Source organism: Phoenix dactylifera, chromosome 6 (assembly GCF_009389715.1).
Source record: "Phoenix dactylifera cultivar Barhee BC4 chromosome 6, palm_55x_up_171113_PBpolish2nd_filt_p, whole genome shotgun sequence".
NCBI classification, from domain to species: Eukaryota; Viridiplantae; Streptophyta; class Magnoliopsida; order Arecales; family Arecaceae; genus Phoenix; species Phoenix dactylifera.
Genome location: NC_052397.1, coordinates 5798913 through 5819351, shown reverse-complemented (window position 1 = coordinate 5819351; position 20439 = coordinate 5798913). Strand labels below are relative to the sequence as shown.

General features: G+C 42.4%; 3 protein-coding genes and 1 long non-coding RNA gene across 4 annotated transcripts; 3 read left to right on the top strand and 1 right to left on the bottom strand.

Moving 5' to 3' along the window:
- The first annotated feature begins 8933 nt into the window (after positions 1-8933).
- LOC103703303 (transcription factor ILI5) lies at positions 8934-9719 on the top strand. Its single transcript, XM_008786119.3, has 2 exons — positions 8934-9182; positions 9275-9719. Exons 1-2 carry the CDS (start codon positions 9081-9083, stop codon positions 9428-9430), a joined length of 258 nt encoding a protein of 85 aa, XP_008784341.1. The 5' UTR covers positions 8934-9080; the 3' UTR covers positions 9431-9719.
- LOC120111008 lies at positions 9537-11215 on the bottom strand. The gene is made up of 3 exons (XR_005512158.1): positions 10753-11215; positions 10511-10562; positions 9537-10382 (listed from the first exon to the last, which is right to left on the bottom strand). It is a non-coding gene; the product is annotated as an uncharacterized LOC120111008 (long non-coding RNA).
- Positions 11216-14881: 3666 nt separating this feature from the next.
- On the top strand, positions 14882-15472 carry LOC103705333. Its single transcript, XM_008789002.3, has one exon. The coding sequence runs from the start codon at positions 14882-14884 to the stop codon at positions 15470-15472; it is 591 nt and encodes a 196-aa protein (XP_008787224.3).
- Positions 15473-18371: 2899 nt separating this feature from the next.
- On the top strand, positions 18372-19298 carry LOC103705322. Its single transcript, XM_008788991.4, has one exon. The coding sequence runs from the start codon at positions 18395-18397 to the stop codon at positions 18983-18985; it is 591 nt and encodes a 196-aa protein (XP_008787213.2). The 5' UTR covers positions 18372-18394; the 3' UTR covers positions 18986-19298.
- The last annotated feature ends 1141 nt before the right edge of the window (positions 19299-20439 follow it).

Genomic DNA, 20439 nt, shown 5'->3' with positions numbered 1-20439 from the left:
AACCATTCCCGCACGCGTACATATAAGTCTCGAGAAGAGAGAGAAACAAAAATACGTGATTTTATATGAAGATGAAAAATCCATCCATGCACGCTCTTCTCCTCCTTAACGCCGGGTGCATGCAATAAAAGGAAAAAGTGAACCAATCAACAGCAAAAAAATGTTACTTATCATGCTATGTGCAGAATAAAAGGGCGATGGTTAATCAGACTAATCAAGGCTCTCTAACTCATGATTGAATAGAAAAAGTTTCAACTCATCGACCACAACCATACATGTACTGCATGACCGCTATGGTTGATAGATTGGTGCTTTTAGATCAAACCCTAATCTAGAGAAGACCTGAGCTCTAAATAGGTAATGGGTCCCAACCATCCATGGTGTAATCCTCTCATGTGGCACAAGCATAACTCCAACAATAGTGCAAAAATTACAAGTACTTTAGGTTAAATGGATCAGGCCTCGATATGCTCTCCCTAATTTAAATTCCGGGTGTTAAATACGAGTAACTAGAAATTTAACCTTTTTCAAAAGAAACTGAAAGTTGAACTTGGACCATTTAAAAAATATATATATATATAAAGGAAGGAAAAAGCTCCACCAATATCATTAAAAAAATGAAGAAAAATATCTTATTTTCTCAAAACAAAAATAAAAAAAAAATGATACAAGCCATCCTTTCGGAAGGATCAGAAGAAAAAATAAAATTGCAATCTGATTAGGCCATTTAGTACAGAGAGCTTGAGGTAGCCGGTCATCTTTTTCTTTGGAGTTAAGGTTTTCCGAGAGGTAAAGAGATTGATGGCTTTTGTTAGGATTGCTTGATTGGTTGATTCTTAGTTGAGGATGTGTTATTCCTTTCATCCCATGAGCACCGAGTCGAAGCAAGAATATAGCTTATAAGCATCGTTTTAGGTCTTAAACTTCTGACGATGCTTATAAACGTTGTCTTAGGCTCTAGGCTTCTAACGATGCTCGTAAGCGTCGTTTTATGTTAGTGTTTAGGCAGTAGGTAGAATTCCAACAATGCTTTTAAACGTTGTCTGGCTCCTTTTTTTCTATTTGCTCTTAATGACGCTAATTAGCGTCGTCTTAGTTTCATCTCTGCTGACGCTACTTAGGAACGTCGACAAATTTTAGCGTTGGAGCCAAAATTACCAACGTTCTACTCAGCGCCAACATATATATATATGTGTCGGCATTTCTCCGTTTTTCTGTAGTACTTCTATGGGGTCTAATACTTGTCATTATCGAACATTATGCGAAGAGCAGGATGGACATGGCTCAGCTAACAAAAATTGTAAATGATCAATAAAACTAAGAACGATTCTTAAGAGCTATATAGTTTAGAGCCTCCATGACGACCAGGGTTTGTGGAAACAGGAGCTCCCTTGGAAGAGAGCATGCTATAAAAAGACATTAGCATGTGACCAGCGATGCCAGAGTCCCTAATTGCCCCCCTTTTCGGTCTACAGGGGTCCCTCCTGGTGTCTTAAGATGAATGCATCCTGACGTGATCCTGTGGCGGACGCACTGCGGCAGTGTGTACGTCGTCCATGCACTCTGCAAGGAGAAAAGAAAAAAAAAGATGACTTTGTTTCAGAAGTTGATTGAGGGACCGGGGATGAGTCCTTTGTGACAGCCAATCAATACGATTGGACTGGATCAGGTAGAGGACTTTCCGTGAGTTGAATCCAATCAATAGAAAGTAAGCCTAGGACACTGAGGCAGCCAATCAAAATAGAAACCCCAGCCTCAGTTCAACTCATACAAGGACCAAGTACTTGCATCCTTGAGTGTGGCTGATGCTGCTCTGGATGTCTTGGTGCATAGAGTGAATACGAGTACTCATGCATTCATAAGTTGAAAGTTGAAACACTTTTTGCTGAAAATATATATGGCTATTAATTGAACTAGTAATTCATGCAGAGCTCATGGTTGTATTGATTTTTGCTCACCAAATGCTAGCTCACGTACTAGTAATTGGGTCAAGATTTTGGTCGTGATCAGCTTGATTAATACAGTATTTACAGTATATAATTACTGAGAAAAATTAGTGGTCCTTCTGTTTTGTATCATTATAAGTTACATTGCAAGGATCTCAATTTAACGACTGAAACTCCTCTACTTGAATCTTACTCTAAGCTGAAACGTGGAAAATAAAGTGTGAAGTATGTTGTGATGCGAGATTACCGAATTGAACGCGTGTTTCTTTGATTCGTACCACATTTGGCTCAGGCAGAGTTTACCCCCCTCGCTGAAAACTCCCCTAATTGCACAGAGGATTGTTTAATGGATCAAGAAATGTTGGATTCTGTCCAATTTATGACAGCACTAAAAAGAATCATAGAATATGTTTGTCAATTTTAAATGGAAGACTATCTGTTGCTTCATCTGTTACAACACTAGCCGTCCGAGAAACCAGATTTACACATGATTCGGATATGCAAAGCATCGGAATCTGCATTCCTAATCCGCATGCCATGTGAAAAGCTTTTGGATCTAACATCGAATGGCTAATTCGGTAAACTCTAACTTGCGCTTATATACAATTGTATCTTCAATCGTTGCATATTTCTTGCTTTTCAATGATTGAAGGTTAATAAAGTTTGGTTGCAGAGGCTGTCTAACCTTCTGGGGGCATTAGACCCTACCATCCCCGAGCACTAGGCTCAAGCGTAACAATCACCCCGACAACAACGAGTACATCACTTCTAACCCTAGTACCATTAGCACATGGTCCAAATCTTCATGGTAATCGACCTGTGAATCCTACTAACTGTAAAAGGTCCCCGTTAATTACCATAGCCCCTCCAGTTCTTATGACTACACAGTGACTATAATTCACAAAGTAGCTAGAGAAAGAGGAACTAAGCTCAGATGCATATATAAAACCAATAAACAAAGGTGAAAAGTGGTAGGATCCTGAGTTGGTAGTCTTTCTCAAAGTTGGTTGAGGCATTCCCTCAGCATCAGGAAGAGGCCCACCGGATCTTACTGTAGCCCACTTGGAGAGATTTTTTCGCAATGTTGCAGGTGCCAACTTCCCTTTCAAAAAGATGTGGCAGCGAGATGGGCAACCAGTCCGCTGATGGTTATATCAACAATTTCCATTTGCGACTTGGCTTACTTCCGTTTTAAAGAAATTTTCTTGTCATGTTTATCCGTATCTGACTCTATCCACAGATATCTGCCCGACTGATGTGAGGTGATAGATTATCCCCAATGTCGAGAGATCTGGTCTCTCAAAGGCTGTACTGTGTTGGATACCAGCCAATCTTTTCTGCAAATCAGCGCTTGACACTAGGATAACAAATCGATCAAACTGGTTGGAACCTCTCTCTCCTTGTGGGAGAGGGCCTGAGTTTGGCTCGAGAAAAGGAAAAGTTTATATTGGATGTGGAACACAGTATGACTGCATGAGGACATCTGTGTACCAGATTCATGGAAAGAGTTTATTTTTCCATGCGCACAAGCTTACGTGTGTTTGCTTGGCTTTGATAAACGATAAGGTTGTACTTATCCATGGAAAGAGAGAGAGAGACCAGCCCTTTTTTAAGCATAATTAGATACAATAAGCTTAAGCTTTTGGGACAAGTGGTAATTTCAACATGGTATTAGAGTAGAAGTCTTGAGTTCGAACCATATTTTCCTAATTTTTAACCTCATTATTAAAAATTTCATATGTTGGGCTCACCCATTAAAAAAAAGTTCAGTTCACATGAGAGGAAAAGTGTAAGAAAATATAAAATATATAAATAAATCTATCTCATCCTATCAGCTTAAGCTTTTAGGACAAGTGGTGCTTAGTTCAAATTTTTTATAATAGTGTTACTTGCACTTCTTGTTTTCTATTGAAAAGAAAAAAATTGAAAGTCATTTTTTTTTGTGACAAGAGATATCCACCATTGGGAAGATCCAAATGCAAATATTTTCGTCTATTCAAACCTTGCTGATCACTTTCCCATGAGCTTAAACTTTTGAGATTAATTGGTTAGCTAATACAGGCCTGCTATCAGGGGAGAGGAATGGATTCAAATCCCTGTTCAGAGTAATTAATTTTTCCTTATACCATCCATTTATTGTCTATCTCGAATCTTTAATTATGTTGGTGAAAAACTTTGGCAACTTTGAATGCTTCACTGCTTCCTAAGTGGTCGTGGGAGGTTTTAGTGCAGGATAACAGCCTTTGGAAACGACTTCGTTCAAGCTTTGATCTATTCCAGGAGAAGAATAGGCTGTCAAATAAGGAGTTCTATGGACGAGCTCTCACCAATCCAGAAGGATGTGAACAGGAGCCAGCCGGCCTTCTAGAATTGCGTTTCATTGAGTTTGGAAAATGGCAAGAAAGTTGGATTTTGGGAGGATGGATGGCTGCAAGCAAGGTATGCCATGTTAGTCCAAACTGAGTGGTATCGGGTATATCATACTATATCAATTCGGTACCGATATCCGGTACCGATGGCGTACCGACGCTTGATATGCCAAAAAAATTTTATATTGTACTGTACCAACACTATTCTAGTGTGACATCAGTACAAAATCTGGTACCGAGACGGTGAATCTTAGTTACAAGACATTATACTAGTACTGTCATGTCCCCAAGTTGAATGCCCCGATAGTCTCTCAATGGAAGTGGTGATTGGAAGTTAATAGCTAATCACTCCTCTGTTAAATCATTTTATCAATTCATCAACACTGGTGTTCTGCTTTGAACTTATTACAAAAGTGATTTGGAAAAAAAAAACAGCTCTAGAGAAGCACAAAATTCCTTGTTTGGCCTTCAGAAATTGTATCCACACCGTCCATGCTTTAGTGAAGAAAGTTTAACCAGAGCTGTCTTTATTTCTTGTTCTCTCTGTAAAGCTGTGGATGACACAGTTAGTAAAGATTAAAACTTAATATACATTGCTGATCCCTTCCCTAATAGCCTAAACTTTTAGAATTAATGGTTATTAAACATCTTTAAAACAAGCATAAACACAATTTTATGTAGATATATCTAGATCTATGCACTGTGCTGATAATTAACGACGGCACAAACCTTGTAACTTGATTTCATTCACAGGCAAGTCCAAACCTATCCATTTCAGCGGTGGTTGTACGCCTACATATTAGCAAGCTAAATTATTGGTTTACAACCTCTCTTGCTAAATAGGAGTCATAATATTCCATTACTGGCGATGCATCATGAGTTCAAAGATGAGCTTTTAGGAGACCTAGAAGGCCAATTAGATGGGCTCCGGCATTGTTCCTAAAATTTGGGAGTGAATGACGACGACATAGTTACATCGTGTTAGCACTTTTAGTAGCACCTCAAATCAGTCGATTTCATTAGTACCGTTTAAAAGACTCACGTTGTAGTTATGATGGCTCTCTGATTAAGGATGCATATAAAATGTCACATACTTGTCGACATCGGCCATTATAGCGGGCCTTAAACATTCTTAACCTCGTCCCTTTTTGTGTGGTTGGCCACCAGCCTACCCGTCGCTATATTAATGCAAATGTTACGGTAGTCATTATCAACAAACAGGAGCAATGGCAGTACACTCTTTATATTATAAGCCCAAAGCTACAAGGCCATCTTTCCTCTCGGCAAAAGGCAAAAGAACTGGACCCAGCGCAGGAAATGATGGGGGAGAGAGAGAGAGGAGGTGGCGAGAGCTTATTTATGGGAGTTTGGAATTCTTAATTTGTTTCCCTCAAAAAACGAATCCTTAATTTTGTTTCATAAAGGGCGTGATCCAACGGAGGGCTGCCGTGGTGATTCACAAGGGCCTTTGGATGCATGGCCATCCTCGCACCATGTAATGTGCACTAGATGAAATCACAATGTCCTTTTCTTTTTCAACTGCCTTGAGATGGATAAAGGTAAAACTAGAATGAGAGTAAATATGATGGTGCTAATTAACTACATGTTGCATTTTTTAACACATTTTCAGATATTCAACAGCCAGAGCATATGGCTCTTTTTTATTTCCATATTCAAAATTGTGATTGAATTTATTCATTAAAAAGAAATCGATTCGATATATTTCTTATGTATCCATAAGTGCTGTATTGAATTTGAATCAAATTTCGAATCAATCCATATTAATTGATTGGTTGCCTCCATATCACGTTGAGCAAATATCATTTGTTTTCGGTTTTGGATTGCTTTAGATTATTCCATGTGGCCGACCAATCGTATCGAAATATCATAAGATGTTTATAATGGATAACTCATTCCATAATTTAATGAAATGATTGGTGTTTTTCGTATCATTGCTCTCCAAAAGTAAGGAAGAAAAATTCAAATTGGACTAGTCCAATTACACCAAAGAGATATACTACCAAAGGTTGAGTAAGTTAAAATTAAAAAACTCCTACTAAAATTAGTCAAGAATTCACGGCAAGGGAGTCATCTTCCTCACCAACTACTTATGAAGTGTCATTCAGTGTTCTTTTTGGTTTTTTTTTCTAGGTCCAGATACAATGTTCTTCTCTATGAGAGCTAGTTAGGTCTAACGTAACACATTTGACCCTTTCGATCGCTCAACAAAACAACATTGCACTTTGAACAACACGTCAAATCCAAGTTCTTCGAGAAATTATATCCCGTATGGTGTGCATCATATAGCTACGCATGCTGCCAATTATAGCCGCTCATTACTGTAAGCTTAATAATCTTGATGCACTGCTAGAAAAATGAGCAGCCGTGATGAGAGGTGTGTAAGTGTAATTTCTCAAGCTCCACGCCCAAGAAATAACTTTCCTCTGCTCAGGCGGCCAGCTCCCATGGTCCAATATGGCCTGCCTCCGAGCCACTCAGAGCGACCATGCCCTGAGCCGCACCAAAGGCTAAACCCAACCAGCGGCGGCAGGTGGCTCCTTTTACAGTTGGTAAAGTCCAAAATTCGGGGCGGGGCCCACCACCGGCCTGCCCGTGAAAGAGTCCCTCTCTCTCACGTTCCAGAGCTATTCAAAGGCTATCCGGTCGCGCAGTGCACCCTGAAGCACGGCCACGTGTGGGTGCCCACTCCGGGGAAGCATCCCATGCAGCCCCCAAACCCGCCCCATGCAATCACGTCTGAAGGTGACGTGCATGGATGTACGCCCAACTTGACCCACCCCAACTTGACCGCCAGTCTTCTGACATCGCCCTCTTCCCATTCCCATTTGGCTATCTCCACCCAACAATTCCTGCTCTCCCTACATACCCATAATAATAGGACCAATTGATCAAGATTAAAGATGGCAGCAAAACATCAACAAGCATTAGGTATGGCCTAGTGGAGTCTCTCCTAATTTAAATACATATATAGGTGGAGAACGATCGATGCATGCACATATATAGGCAGTGGATGTATCAGAAGTTTGTTTTATGCATGCATCCTTGATTGGACCAGGTTAGTCTCATAAAACATGGGAGTTAAGGCTGCATGTGAGCATCCGGGATATATGTACGCAACACATGTTGGTGAGAGGAGGCCACATCCTTATCCCCACATCAAGTTGGAATCATGTCTCCTCTTGATCACATGGGACTGATGCCCACCCCTAGCTAGAGTTACCCCTTGAAATGAGATCTCTGGTAGAAAGCCCCATGCATGTGGGTGGCTCTAATTAAGGAGGAATTCTTCACATGTTGAGCTACTTCCAAGCGGGACTATGCCTCTCCCTGGCAATTAGTTCTCAAGGACAGGAGGGGCCCCGCTTGGGCTCTAGGGGTGCGGTTGGTGAGGTGCCATTTTTTTTCACCCTAACCAACCACCACTGCAAGAGGCCTTGATCCGACGCAACAGCGGGGGGATTGTACTGCTCACATGATCGCCATAAATGGGCCACGGGCCCACGCAGGGTTGCTCGGCATGCCGCGCCCGGTCACGTGGCTCTACCCCGCGGTGCCTGCGTGGCCCACTGCAGGGCCCAAGAAGGGGCGCTGCGGGTCCACGTCAACCACACCGGCCACCCTGTGAGGGCGCCTTCGCCTCCGGCCCCGGGGCCACCACGTGTCGCACGGAGAGATCGTCGGGAGTGGGGGGCGGAGCGTAATTGCCGGGTCCGGTAAATGCAGCCAAATCTCGAGCTTGTTATTATAATCATTCCACCTTAAACTCTCAGACCCTTCCACACTTGCAGTTAGCTGCCTTAGTCTTCAAGCGGTGGCCCAGGATAAATTATATATCTTTTGTGGGCTTCCTTAGTTACAAACAATGTGGGATGGAGATTATGTTTACCTGAGAGGTCTCCAGATGACAAGACACTGCACAGGACCGGTGGTGGTGCCATTCTCAGACAAAAGGGAGACAAGGCATCTTTTGGGTCTAGCGTAATGAGTTTTTTTAATATATGACTTCAAGTATGTAAAGCCTGTAGTAGATGTAAATTATTCTTTAGTCCACGGCCAAGTGGGCAAGCATGGCAATGCCCCTAGTTAACATGGTTGACATGTCGCGAGTTAGAGAAATCGGCATGAATTTACGAATGAATTGGCTCGGCATGCTTGTACATGAAAAAGAAAAATGAAAAGATTTGCCATGCGTCTACAAGGTAATGGAACTAATTAGTAAAACTTGGAATTAGAATTAGAAGTTCCATATTAATTATGTAAGTAACAAGCACAGAAGAGAGCAAATTAATAGCTAAAACCTCTGGCACCAACAATAATGATATCATCATGGAGTTCCGGTTCGTCTAGGAATTCTGGACTCAATCAGCTGTCTGATAATGCAATGTTCTAGTGCTGCTTTATAAATAGGCACATAGTCTTCCAAAATCTGGAGAACAGAATTTGTTACTGTGGTTGGAATCCATGGGAAGCGGTGCGTACAACAAGATGAGCAAGGTGGACCCACCAAAAAAAACAGGTAGGGACCTGCAGTCCCCAGAAACTTTCTTAATATATATGTTATCAGTAGCTTGGCTTTCACAAGCCTCTCCAGCTATTTCTCCCTCCCTCTCCCACCTCCTTTCTCCCCCAACCCCCCCTATAAAGTTCTCTTCCTTTATCTCCCTTTCTGTCTCTCTCACACCATTTGCCCCGCTCCATCCTTCCCCCCTTTTCTCCTTTGGGTCCCCATCCAAACCCCTCGACGATGTCCAGCAGAAGGTCCAGGATCACCGAGGAGGAGATCAGTGAGCTCATCTCCAAGCTCCAGTCTGCACTCCCTGAGGCCCGCCGACGAGGTGCGAGCAGGGTAAGCTCCCAACTCAGCCCATTTGCCATTCCAACTTGAGCTGGGATATGAACTCTAATTAGAGCTCTAATGATATTTATGCATGGAAGCAGGCTTCGGCGTCGAAGCTGCTCAAGGAGACATGCAACTACATCAAAAGCCTCCACCGGGAGGTCGACGACCTCAGTGACCGCCTCTCGGACCTCGTGGCCTCCCTGGACACCAACAGCCCCCAGGCCGAGATCGTCCGGGGTCTCCTTCGGTCTTAAGTCAGCCTTATCATCGCTATTAATTATTTCCTAGTGTGCAACTTATATAAGCTTAGGACCAGACCAGAAGTAGCATTAGCGCTGCCTTCATCCCTTTTTTTTTTGCTTTCTTTCTTTTCCATGTACATTTCTTCGAGGTTTTTTGGCTCGAGTTGTCTCCTCCAGCAACCGACCAACAACCGCTGCTGAGAAAGTTCATGTAATCCATCTTCTTCTTCCTCCGCTACTACTCGGTCTGTATGTTTTATTTTATTCTATTCTCACCTTCATGGATGCTTCTAATCTCCAAGTCTGTCCGTACCCCCATGTGAAATGGGTTTGCTATATATCGAACTGTAGGGGGAAAAAAAAAAAAAAAAGCTGGTCTTCCCTTCGCTTTCAGACTGTTCCAGCGCACCCCCGGAACCGCCTAGAGAATGCGTGGTGACCAATGGGAGCCGATAGATAGGGATAGGGTTGGGTTTCTGATGGGGATTAAGTGTTGCCGGCGGAGCAGCGGAACGGAGGATGGGTCCCACAAAGATGCCGATCGAGGGGCAGAGATCGGACGGCTGGCGGCGTTAGAGGACGGAGAACTGGGCGCGAGGCGTCAGCGTCCGAGTGTACGAGCGTCAGAACCCCAAGCCATGACAGGCGGGGTCCACATTTATAATGTGGTCCCCGCCGTCAATCAGTGGAGCTCTCTCTCTCTCTCTTTCTCTCTCTCTCTCTCCCGCGGTCACAGAAAGTCTGTTGAGCCGACGGTTGCACAGAAAAAAGAGCGATGAAAGTTGCCCGAAAAGAGAATCAAATCTTCTTTCCACATATACCCCTAAGAAAATGATAATATTACCTCTTGGGCTGCACATCCACAATGTACTTTCTACAAGGATGGAAAACTGAAAAAGAGTTTCTGCTCTGTTCTGCGGCCGTAACTCTGAAAAGCTTGTAAAGGTGCGTTTCCGGACCGGACCTGCACGCGAAGAAGCCGAGCCCGTTCGGTTAATCGACGAGAGTCGAGGGTATAAATAAAATTCCAAGGGCAAAAAAGAATATGAACATGAAATGACTGTCATAGCCCTAGGTGGAAGGGTAATTTACCTAACCCCAGAGTTAGAATCGGTCATTTGACAGGTACGAGGCGGTTGAGATTCTACATGGAGCTCAAAAATAAAGGATAAACTCATCAGGGTATACGTGGGTGCATCAAATGTCGCCAAACATAAAATAAAATAAATAAATCGTATAATTACAACATACATTTTAAATAAAATGGATCGACCGATTATAAAAAGAAAACAAATGAAGCGAAAATTGCAAAGAAGACCGAATTGAGAACGGACCCAATTCCGGGCTCTGCTATCAGAAGAGGGACGATCCGGTCGCCGCCTTGCTCCCGAGAGGGGAAGACGGCAGGACTGGCCGCGACCACGAACACGAGGTTGCGTCGACGTGGGGGCGGGGATGGAGCAGCGCGACCCGGTCCCCGGCACTCCGCTTCCCCTCGCTGGTGATCCTCAGCTCCTCCTCCCGTATCCTCCGCACCTGACTGTGCATCAGCTGCCGACTGCTTGCCTCCGCCACTGCCGTCGTCGCTGTCGCCTTCTCCTTCCCTTCCTCCATCACGATCGCCGTCATGGCCCCCCCCTCCTCCTCCAGCTAGGGTTAGGATTAGGGTTTTCGGGCCCGAAGAGGGGTCTGGCGAATGCCATTTATGGAAAGGAGAGTGGGAGCGGAGGTGGAGAGGGTTTGGCATTCCTTTTAAGCCACGCGACCAAGGGGCACGTGTGGCGCATTTGAAGCGACACGTGGATGGAGGGTGGGGGTGGTTTCGGGTGGGCGGAGGGCGGCGGGGGCGGGGTCGGAAAGATAGACGGACATCTCGATCACTACGGGCGAGGTGGAGCGGGGCTGGGTGAATGACGTCGCCACGTAGGCCGGTAACGGCGAGCCACGTCACGGCCAGGAGAAACCATCGAGGGCACGCGGGCTCTGCATCCAGCGGCCGCGCCCCTAGGAGCCCCGCCACGATTTATTTTACGTCGATGTTCGTGCGGAGAAGAGCCTTCACTTTGATTTACTTTTGAGGTTCGTGCGAGAAAAACACCGGTTGCTGGAGCTGAGAAATAGATGTTTGTAACATGAACCTAAGTCACGATTCCAGCACGAATTTCTGAGTTCAGTGGCTTTAACCCTGGAATCAGAGCTTGGACTGCTCTCTGGCAAAGGAAATACGTTTGTGCTCAATAGAAATATATTACCATGTCTGTATTCCAAAGTTGTGCTTGATTCTTTCTGCAGAAACGACAGAAATTAATTGAATGTCCCGCAAGTTACTTGTCTTTAGTCTCAAAAAAATGAATGACATTTCAGATGCTAAATTATAAATAGCATTTGGTCGTTGAAATGATAACATTTCCTGCATATCAACATTTTTTTAGAAAGAAATGTTGGAGAAAAAGCCAATAAAAGCTAATAATTTTCGATCTTGTGGTGAATGGCACGTGTTGACCAAAAAGACTTCCGTTATATTGGAGGAATATACCTAGAAATTTCTATGTTGCTGTTTTTATAGTCTTAGAATAGTACTATAAAAGAAATAAATTGCAAAAAAAAAAAAAAAAATCAGAAGACTGAAAAAATTTTGTTTGGATCAATACGTGTGAGGTATACTTTTTTAAGAACATAATTCGCTCCCTACGTGCGGGTGTGCGGTGATCTCGTTCTAAAGATATAACAATCCGGCTTAACTCGATTCTTCACAAACAAGCACGATCGTTAGGATGCTTGACCCAAAAAACTTCTTCATTTGCTAGAAAAAGAAAAACAAATAAAAAAAAGATAGAAAAGAAGAGAGTATGCTATGCAAGCAAATTCTCTGTCTCAGAAACAATCTTAGAGTAGATAAAAATATCTAGTTTTCGGATATATTAGGAGTTGATTTATATGCTTTATCCATGTGATCGAGGACATGTGATGGTTCCAAAGATATGTGATATTTCGGAAATACTATATGTCTTCGAAACCAATATTCTTTTCCAAAGAATCGTAACTCTTCAAAAAGAGGCATCTCACAAAAAGATATTTTAAAACATTTAAGCCAACTTTGGATTTAGGAAATAAGATTGATTTATTTTTTTAAAAAAATAAGAACTCCAACACATTCTATATACCAAAAGGAGGCCCTTTTTCACCTTATAACGCATAATATTACGATCAAAGAATTTTGCAATATTAAACAGTAAATGTCATAGTAATATTTTTCTCTACCCTCTAAAGTCTCTTCCTGAATTATAGCCTCGCTCCAGGGGATCTCAAGCAATCTCTCCCCACTCAAGAATTTAAGAAGACCCCAAGAGAAAATTTTGTTTATGCTTCAATGGTTGAGAAGAGTAGTATACATGGGAATATTTATATGTTTTAAGCGTCTTGGATCAAACTAAACTCATGCATGGGAGCCTCCTAGAACTTCACAAGAAACCAAAGACTAAAATCCTAGGCCATCCCAACTAAGAAAATTCAACAAAAAAGAGCTTCTAGAATAGTTTTCCTTATGATGGTGGGAAGGATGTTGTCAGGAGACTAGCGAACGAAATTAGTTGACCATTTGATACCTTTTGACAGTAAAGCAGCCTATATGGTGTTCGTCTTTGACTCGGGCATGATTTCTGCGAATTCGGACAGTGATAAGTGCTCGATCCTAACTTTGGATGGCATGGATGCCCGAGTCCATGCAGGAGTCCTTTTTGTAGCCTTCTAAAAGAATTCCTTCTGAAGGTGATGTGGGCACAGTTGGCTTCGTTTTGACGATAAGATACGCATCATCAGATGTCCACCGGGCTGGACGTTGAGCTAACCACCATCAGTTCATTTTGATGGCCTATAGCCTGCCATCAGATCATTATAAGTACACCTAGATTTGGTATGACTTCCAGGGTCAGAAGTAGCCATCATCTGTGCTTGGAATGCCTCTTATTTGCATCAATTCCTGTGGCTTGAGAAGATCTGGCTCGGATTTGAATGTTGCACTTTTGGTACTCTTCGTAAATGTTGTTGAACTTGGCCTTCCTTGCTACTTGGCTAAAAACCTATGATGAGACTGGCTCCGGGCAGATATGATTTCAGCTTCCCAAGACCTCGATCTCTTACTCAAGTTGGTGGGGGCTCAGCAAGTGATGGTAGTTGGAGATATGAGACCTTGTCGACAGTGATCTGGTTTCCAAAATAAGTTGTGAGATCTAACATGTTGAAGATAGGATCCGATACACTTCGGAACCGGCCTATGCTGATGAGATGAGCCGACCAATAAAAGCTTGCCAGCTTGCTGTGCTCTTCGATTCGGACGGCAGATGAGTTGGGAACTCCAGCGACCGCCACCAACTTAGCGTCTGGGCTCATATCTTCCAAAAGCTCGAAGTAGGTAGGCATTGACTCCCAGCTTCTTTAGGATTTTGTGAAGTCCCATTTTCATCTAGTGCATCTGGTCTCCTCCCTTGAATTGGATATCTTGTCATCTACGGTCGGCCTTTTACTAACAGTGCTTTCTCCTTAATCTTCTTCCTACTTCTTCATGGATGTCCTGATCATGTAGTGCTTCTTCACAAGCTCGAGTCTACGCAAGAAGAGGCACGATGCAGGTTCAGTCAAAGTAGAAGGAATTTAGCCAGCATCAGCACCTCCAGGAGCACTGACCAAGGGGGCAAGGGATCCATTATGCTGCATTGAAGGATCTGATTGGCGAATTATAGTGAGAGATAACCCATTTTTGTTAGCCATAATCTAAATGACAAAGACAAAGCTACTGAGATCGAATTCCCACATCCTGTCAGTTTAAATAGAACTTGCAGAGTTGGCATTGCAACACAACACCAAATGACAAGGACAAAGCTCCCATGCATGGCAAAGTTTGTTGTTTTTTTTTGTTTTTGATATATCAAAGCAAAACCAAAGTCCTAGACAACAAATATAATTAAGCTAATTAATCCAGATCCCCTGGTCGAGATGATAGATTAATTCTTTGTCAAAAAAAAAAAGAAAGAAAGTAAGAGAAGCTAGATTGATTCATCAAGAAGAACAAAACATACAAAATTTGCTCCAAAATATATAGTACTCAACTATAAACACTACATGTATATCATAGTATATTTATCATTGCCTTCTTTTTTGTATGGTGGACCCTGCTGCTTCACCCATTAATCTCCTCAGCAATTGTTGTACAATGGGAGCTCGGTAGCTTATTAATGGCTGAAATGGTTTGTTAACCCAAAAATTTAAGGCAAAAAAGGTACGTGGATGGTTGGCATTGCAAGTAGCCAAACGTCTTAACCGTTGCATGTCGGAGAGTGAATATAGGTATCACGGTTCGTTTCAAGCATGCCAACTTCCAAAAACTACCCTCCCCCTCTTCCTACATCCTTCCCCCTCTGCCGGCTCTTTCCATTCTCCTCTTCTGGCCTCGCTCTACCTGCACCCATGAGGCCAGCCGGAAACGCCCTCCTCCTCCTGCTTGCCATCTCCTCCGCCCTCCTCCCTCTCGCCTCCCCCCACGCCGTCCCCGATGGCGGCCGCCCTCCCAGGCCCACCGGCCCCCGCAAGCCCCACCTCCCCCCCGTCGACCCTCGGGTCATCCCCTTCTGCAACCAGACCGATCACCCCAAAGTCTGCATCAACTCGGCCCGCTTCTACTCCCACAAGTACCCGGCTCTCAACGCCACCAACATGTTCGACATAATGATCCACGCGCTCCGGGACCGCGTCGGCGTCGTCAAAGCCAGGGCCCACGCGCTGTCCAAGAGCCAGACGTGGAACAAGAACGTGCTCGACGGCATCGGCGACTGCCTCGCGTTTTACGACGAAGCGCTGGATGACGTGAACGAAGGGGTGCGGGCATTCGCGACGCGCGACCAGGGGACGTTCGAGACCAGACTCAGCTCGGTCATCACCATGTTCAGCACCTGCGACGACGCCTTCATGGAGAGTCTTAACCCGTTGGCAAAGCAGAACGGCCGGTTGATGAACATGGCGAGCAACTGCATCGCCATCGGCCAATTGTCCTTTAAATAAAATAATAACAAAAAAAATTGAAGCGGGGAAGCCCGTTCCGTGTCCTTTATTAATTAGCTCTTCCACAAGTCTTGCAAGTGCTTCTTGTTACCGAAGAGGGGGGGATGTTAATTTATATATTTGTGCAATTAAAGAAATGGAAGGGAATGGTTGGGGCTTGTGGATAGGTCCTCCTTCGATTTAATTTGCAATGGTTGTAGATGTTTTGGGATTATTGGAGGAGAGGCAGTCGCTTCCTATGGCTATAAACATCTCCTGCATTAATCAATATGTAAGCCATATGGAACTACCAATAAAGTAATTAATCTGTGGTTTTCTGGAGATGGCAGCTGCTGATGACTGGATATTAATTTAAGAAGTAGAGCCAGGAGAATATGGTGAACACAACCCAAAGGTAAATGCCAGTGGATTGAAAGGGGATTAGCGTAGCCGCATGCTGTAGCCCGCGCGTTCTCAAGTCTTTTCCTGGTGGTTTTATCTTTCATGCAGTACGTGAGCCAAGTAACAAATCCTTATAAACTAGCAAAAGGTACGAATAATGTATGCTAATTGCTAGGAAACAGAATAAAACAACAAAAAAAAAAAAACAAATTGGTAAGAAATAAGGACAGATTTTATGCTAAAAATTCTAATTGAAAGTCTTATAGTAGTAATCACTTAAGATTGCTATTTGTAGAGAAAATAGATCATTTTGGAAAACAACTAAACATTGAAAATCTATAATCTTAAATAATCTTAGCCTTTGCCAAATCCTCATTTGATCTTGATTCTCTTAATACAAATTTCAATTTGATCCGAGAGGAAAAGAAAAGTTCTCGCCGATGGCCCTTTCACACAAGAGAAGTAAATTTATTACCATGATTTTATCAAAAAAAAAAAAGAATTTGTTACCCATGTAACCAAAAAAAAAAAAAAAAATGGAGGCCCATCCAGGCAGTAAATAGAGCTTTTTTTTTAACCCCAAAAAGGATATTTTAGAATAAAGGTGATAAGCGAGAAAAAAATTCAAATTTAAAATATGAGATACTTCTCATTGGATATACAAAAGTCACTCCAAGCTTTTTTCTATGTGTCATCCCAATTCAAGTGCTTTCACTACTATGCAATCTGAGAAGAGTCAGATATACACTATTTTATCTTGTGTGCAAAAAGATAGTTTCTATATTTTGAACATGTGATACACAATTTATAATAAAGCAATCCTAAAATTTAGGGTTTTACCAAAGAAAAATTTGGTCAAATTTTTTTACTTTCGACATTAAAAGATTTTAGCAACCAAAATTATTTCGTCACAAGTTGGTCGCTAAAGGCCCTATGGCTAAAAGTTTTAGTGATAAAAATATAAAGTCGTCAAAAGAACTATTATATTTAGTGACGAAACACGAATGGCTGTTAAAGGCAAACATTAGTGATGATTTTATTTGTGGCAAAAGATTAAACAATTTTTGTTAAAGAGCCCAAAAATGATGAGTCGATAAAGAGTTAATGACCACTTTAGGATCATCCCGTCATTTAAAATATATACCTACAATGATTGTTTTAAAATATCATCACTAAAGATATAAGTTTTAGTGATAAATTATAAATTTATCATTAGTGATTTATTCAATATCAATTTTGACACCAAAATTATGAGAACATAATATATTATCACTAAAATTATAGACTTGTATTAATCACTCTACAAGTTTGTCATTAAAAGTATATATCTACGGTGACCATTTTAAAATGTCATCACTGAAAATATAGGTTTTAATGATGAATCATAAAATCATATTTAGTGAGTTGACCAAAATTAATTTTGGCCCCAAACTTATTTTCCCATCTTAAAAAGATATATTAATGAAATTTTTTTATGATAAATGAAAAATAGTCACAAAAAATATAGATATGATGACGGTATTTTGTTTCATCATTAAAGATATAGACCAAAATAGTTTGTTATGACCGCTTCTCGTCTCATCACTTAATAAGAGGCATTTTGTGATTGGACTTGTAGTTCGTCACTAACAGGTTATCACTAAAATGTTGAATTCTTGTAGTGCATTCGCGGCCAGAAGCTAGCAGACTGAAGTGTCACCTTTCTTTGCTCAAAAATCAAAGGAAACGAAAACTTTAACAGCATGTTTTGAATTTTTTTAATTCTTCTTGCAACCAGTAAGAAGAAACGGCAATTAAGCCTCGCAGCACTTGCATGTGTCCTATTTTGAAAACTGACAACAGCACTAAGATTTAATCTATGGAAAATTCCCATATTCCATCAAAATTAAACATTCCTGAGAGAGATAGCATTGCAAGACGCTATCTAGAAAACAAGAACAGAGGTTGTCGAGGGCAAAAATTGCTTTTTTTTTTTGTTATTTCTCGAAGCAAAACCCAACGCCCTACACAAGAAATATACACTTAATTTGCTCCAAAATAAATGGTGCTAATTAAACTACATACCAATACTAGATGCCATGCTTATTGTTGCTTTCTTAATTATACAGTATATACTACGTAAGCTATGTCAAACCCAAAATACTGCAAGCAATAAAAGATGGATGGTTGGCATTTCAAGTGGTCAAGGTCAACGTGTTAGCCGTTGCATGTCCGAGAGTGAACGTAGGCATGGAGATGGGTAGTTTCGGGCGAGAGAGAGAGCTCGCCGTGGGCATTGCAGTTTCAAACCTGAGGCCTTCCAACATTCTCGCCTTGTAAACCATTGGTTTTGGGGGAATGGTATGCCTGTAAAGTTTGCAAACGTTCTCTTTTTTTTTTTTTGATAAAAATGTATAACCTGTGGCTGTATGTAAGACTCTTTTTATTATCATTTAAAAAAGAAAAAGAAAAAGAAAGTTGACCATTTTAAATCTCCCCTCCCCTCCTCTTATATCCTCCCCTTCTCCCACTCCTTCCATTCATCTCTGGCCTCACTTTACCATGGCTGCAACCATGAGGCCAGGAAACACCCTCCTCCTCCTGCTTGCCATCTCCTCTGCCCTCCTCCCCCTCGCCTCCCACGCCGCCGTCCCCAATGTCGGCTCCCACGGCAAGCCCCTCCCCCCGGTTGACCCTCGGATCGTCCCCTTCTGCAACCAGACCCACCACCCCGAAATCTGCATCAACTCGGCCCGCCTCTACGCCGGCAAGCTCCAGGTCATCGACGCCACCAACGTGTTCAACATATTAATCGAGGCGCTCCAAGACCGCATCCATGTCGTCGCCGCCAGGACCAAAGCGATGTCCCAGAGGCAGACGTCCAACAAGGTGCTCACTTGCATCAAATCCTGCCTCGAATATTATAACGACGCCATGGACAACACCAAGGAAGGGGTGGAGGCGTTCGTCGCGCGCGACGTAGGGACATTCGTCACCAGATTCAGCTCGGCCATCACCATGTTCAGCACTTGCAACGACGGCTTCGAAGAATTCTCGCTTCCGAACCCGCTGGAACATCACAATAACCGGTTGATGAACATGGCTGGCAACTGCATCGCCGTCGGCAAAATGACCTTTAAAGATGTGTATTAAGCGGCCGAAGTGCTTTCTCTCTGCTTCTGCTCTTCCGCAAGTGTTACAAGTGCTGCTGCTTGTTTTGAAGAAGGGTACTGGACCGACGGTGGGTTTTTATGTTGTGTTCTTTTTTCTTCTTTTCTTCTGCGTTTCTCTCCTTCCTTTGAGTTGACTGTGATGGCTACGGGTGTCTCCGGAATATGAGAGGGCAGCTACTTAATTCCCATGACCATAAATTTCTCCTCCATCAATCCATATATATTCATCAATAACCTTCGCAATGTCCTTACGAGTCTCGTAATAATTAACTCTGTGATGATTGAATTATTCATTTACTGCTTTTCTCCGAGCAATAGTTTACATATGTTTTATTCCAAAGCGTACGCACTACTGATTTAAACTAGCGAGAGATCGGGTCATGGCCCAATGGGCAATGGGCTCTTCTCTTCTTGGAATTGTTGTCTCTGTGGTTGCATGTCTTTTTGCATTTCAAGCGTGCGACGTGCGTCCAGATGATCTAATTAACTTTATGCGAAAGTCGAGGAACGTGAATGATCCATACTAGATCGTAATAAAAGCAAGATAAGTTATGAAATGAATAATTATAAAAGATATGTTTTTGTGATGGAAAACTTCAAACCGGACATGTTTTGCAGCAGGTCTAAGTCTCTAGAAGGTTGTTGAGATTGAAGCGTGGATCAGGATAATGGACATGTTGTGAGATGCCAGTTGTTGGGACGTATCAAAATATGGGTGGTTTAATTGGCCGTTTGGTCCCATCGGTATCTGGTGCTTGAACTTTTGGACTAAGGTGGTGGTAGGATGGTCTTCTTCCGCATAAGAAATTATAAACCAAATTAAGAACTATATGCTTCTGCAAATGGAACGATGACATGTTTTGAAGAAAAGCATATCCACAGGTGTGTGTCCAAAAGGCTGTTTATGAAATATTGTTATAAAAGTTTCTCTTTTTCTAAATGTGCTCTGCAATAGGCTACAATAGCTTGTCATCAAGCTATAGAGATTGCCTCGATCCATCCATATGATTGGGAAGCCAGCCAAACCAAAAACAAGCCCTACTCTCGTTGGAATAGCTATTTGTAGAGAAGCTGAAACTAGTATTTATCTCCTTGATATGGAAATAATATACATCATTAAATGCAGATATACCAGCTTGTTCAGCTGCCTTGAGGCCAACCTCTTCAGACCAAGGTATCAGGTATAGGTTTGCCTGTAGTTTATAGGTTCAGAGATTCATTCAAGTTCTTGTTGTTAGGAGATCTTGCTGCCCAACTATGAACATAGTGCGGGTCAATTCCCTCGACGAACTTAAAGAGAAGAATAGGGGAACATGAATGAATTGAGAGAGACTAGAAGATTAGGACTTTGGTCACCACATATCTGGGGACCTCAGCTCTCAACCCCAACCCCACCTGTTACAAGTTCCCCAGCAGGCTGAGCATCTAATTCTT

Coding starts and splice junctions, on each gene's coding strand:
- LOC103705322 (XM_008788991.4), top strand. CDS start 18,395: ATGGCTGCAACCATGAGGCCAGGAAACACCCTCCTCCTCCTGCTTGCC.
- LOC103703303 (XM_008786119.3), top strand. CDS start 9,081: ATGTCCAGCAGAAGGTCCAGGATCACCGAGGAGGAGATCAGTGAGCTC. Junction 9,183..9,274: donor GCCGACGAGGTGCGAGCAGG/GTAAGCTCCCAA, acceptor GCATGGAAGCAG/GCTTCGGCGTCGAAGCTGCT.
- LOC103705333 (XM_008789002.3), top strand. CDS start 14,882: ATGAGGCCAGCCGGAAACGCCCTCCTCCTCCTGCTTGCCATCTCCTCC.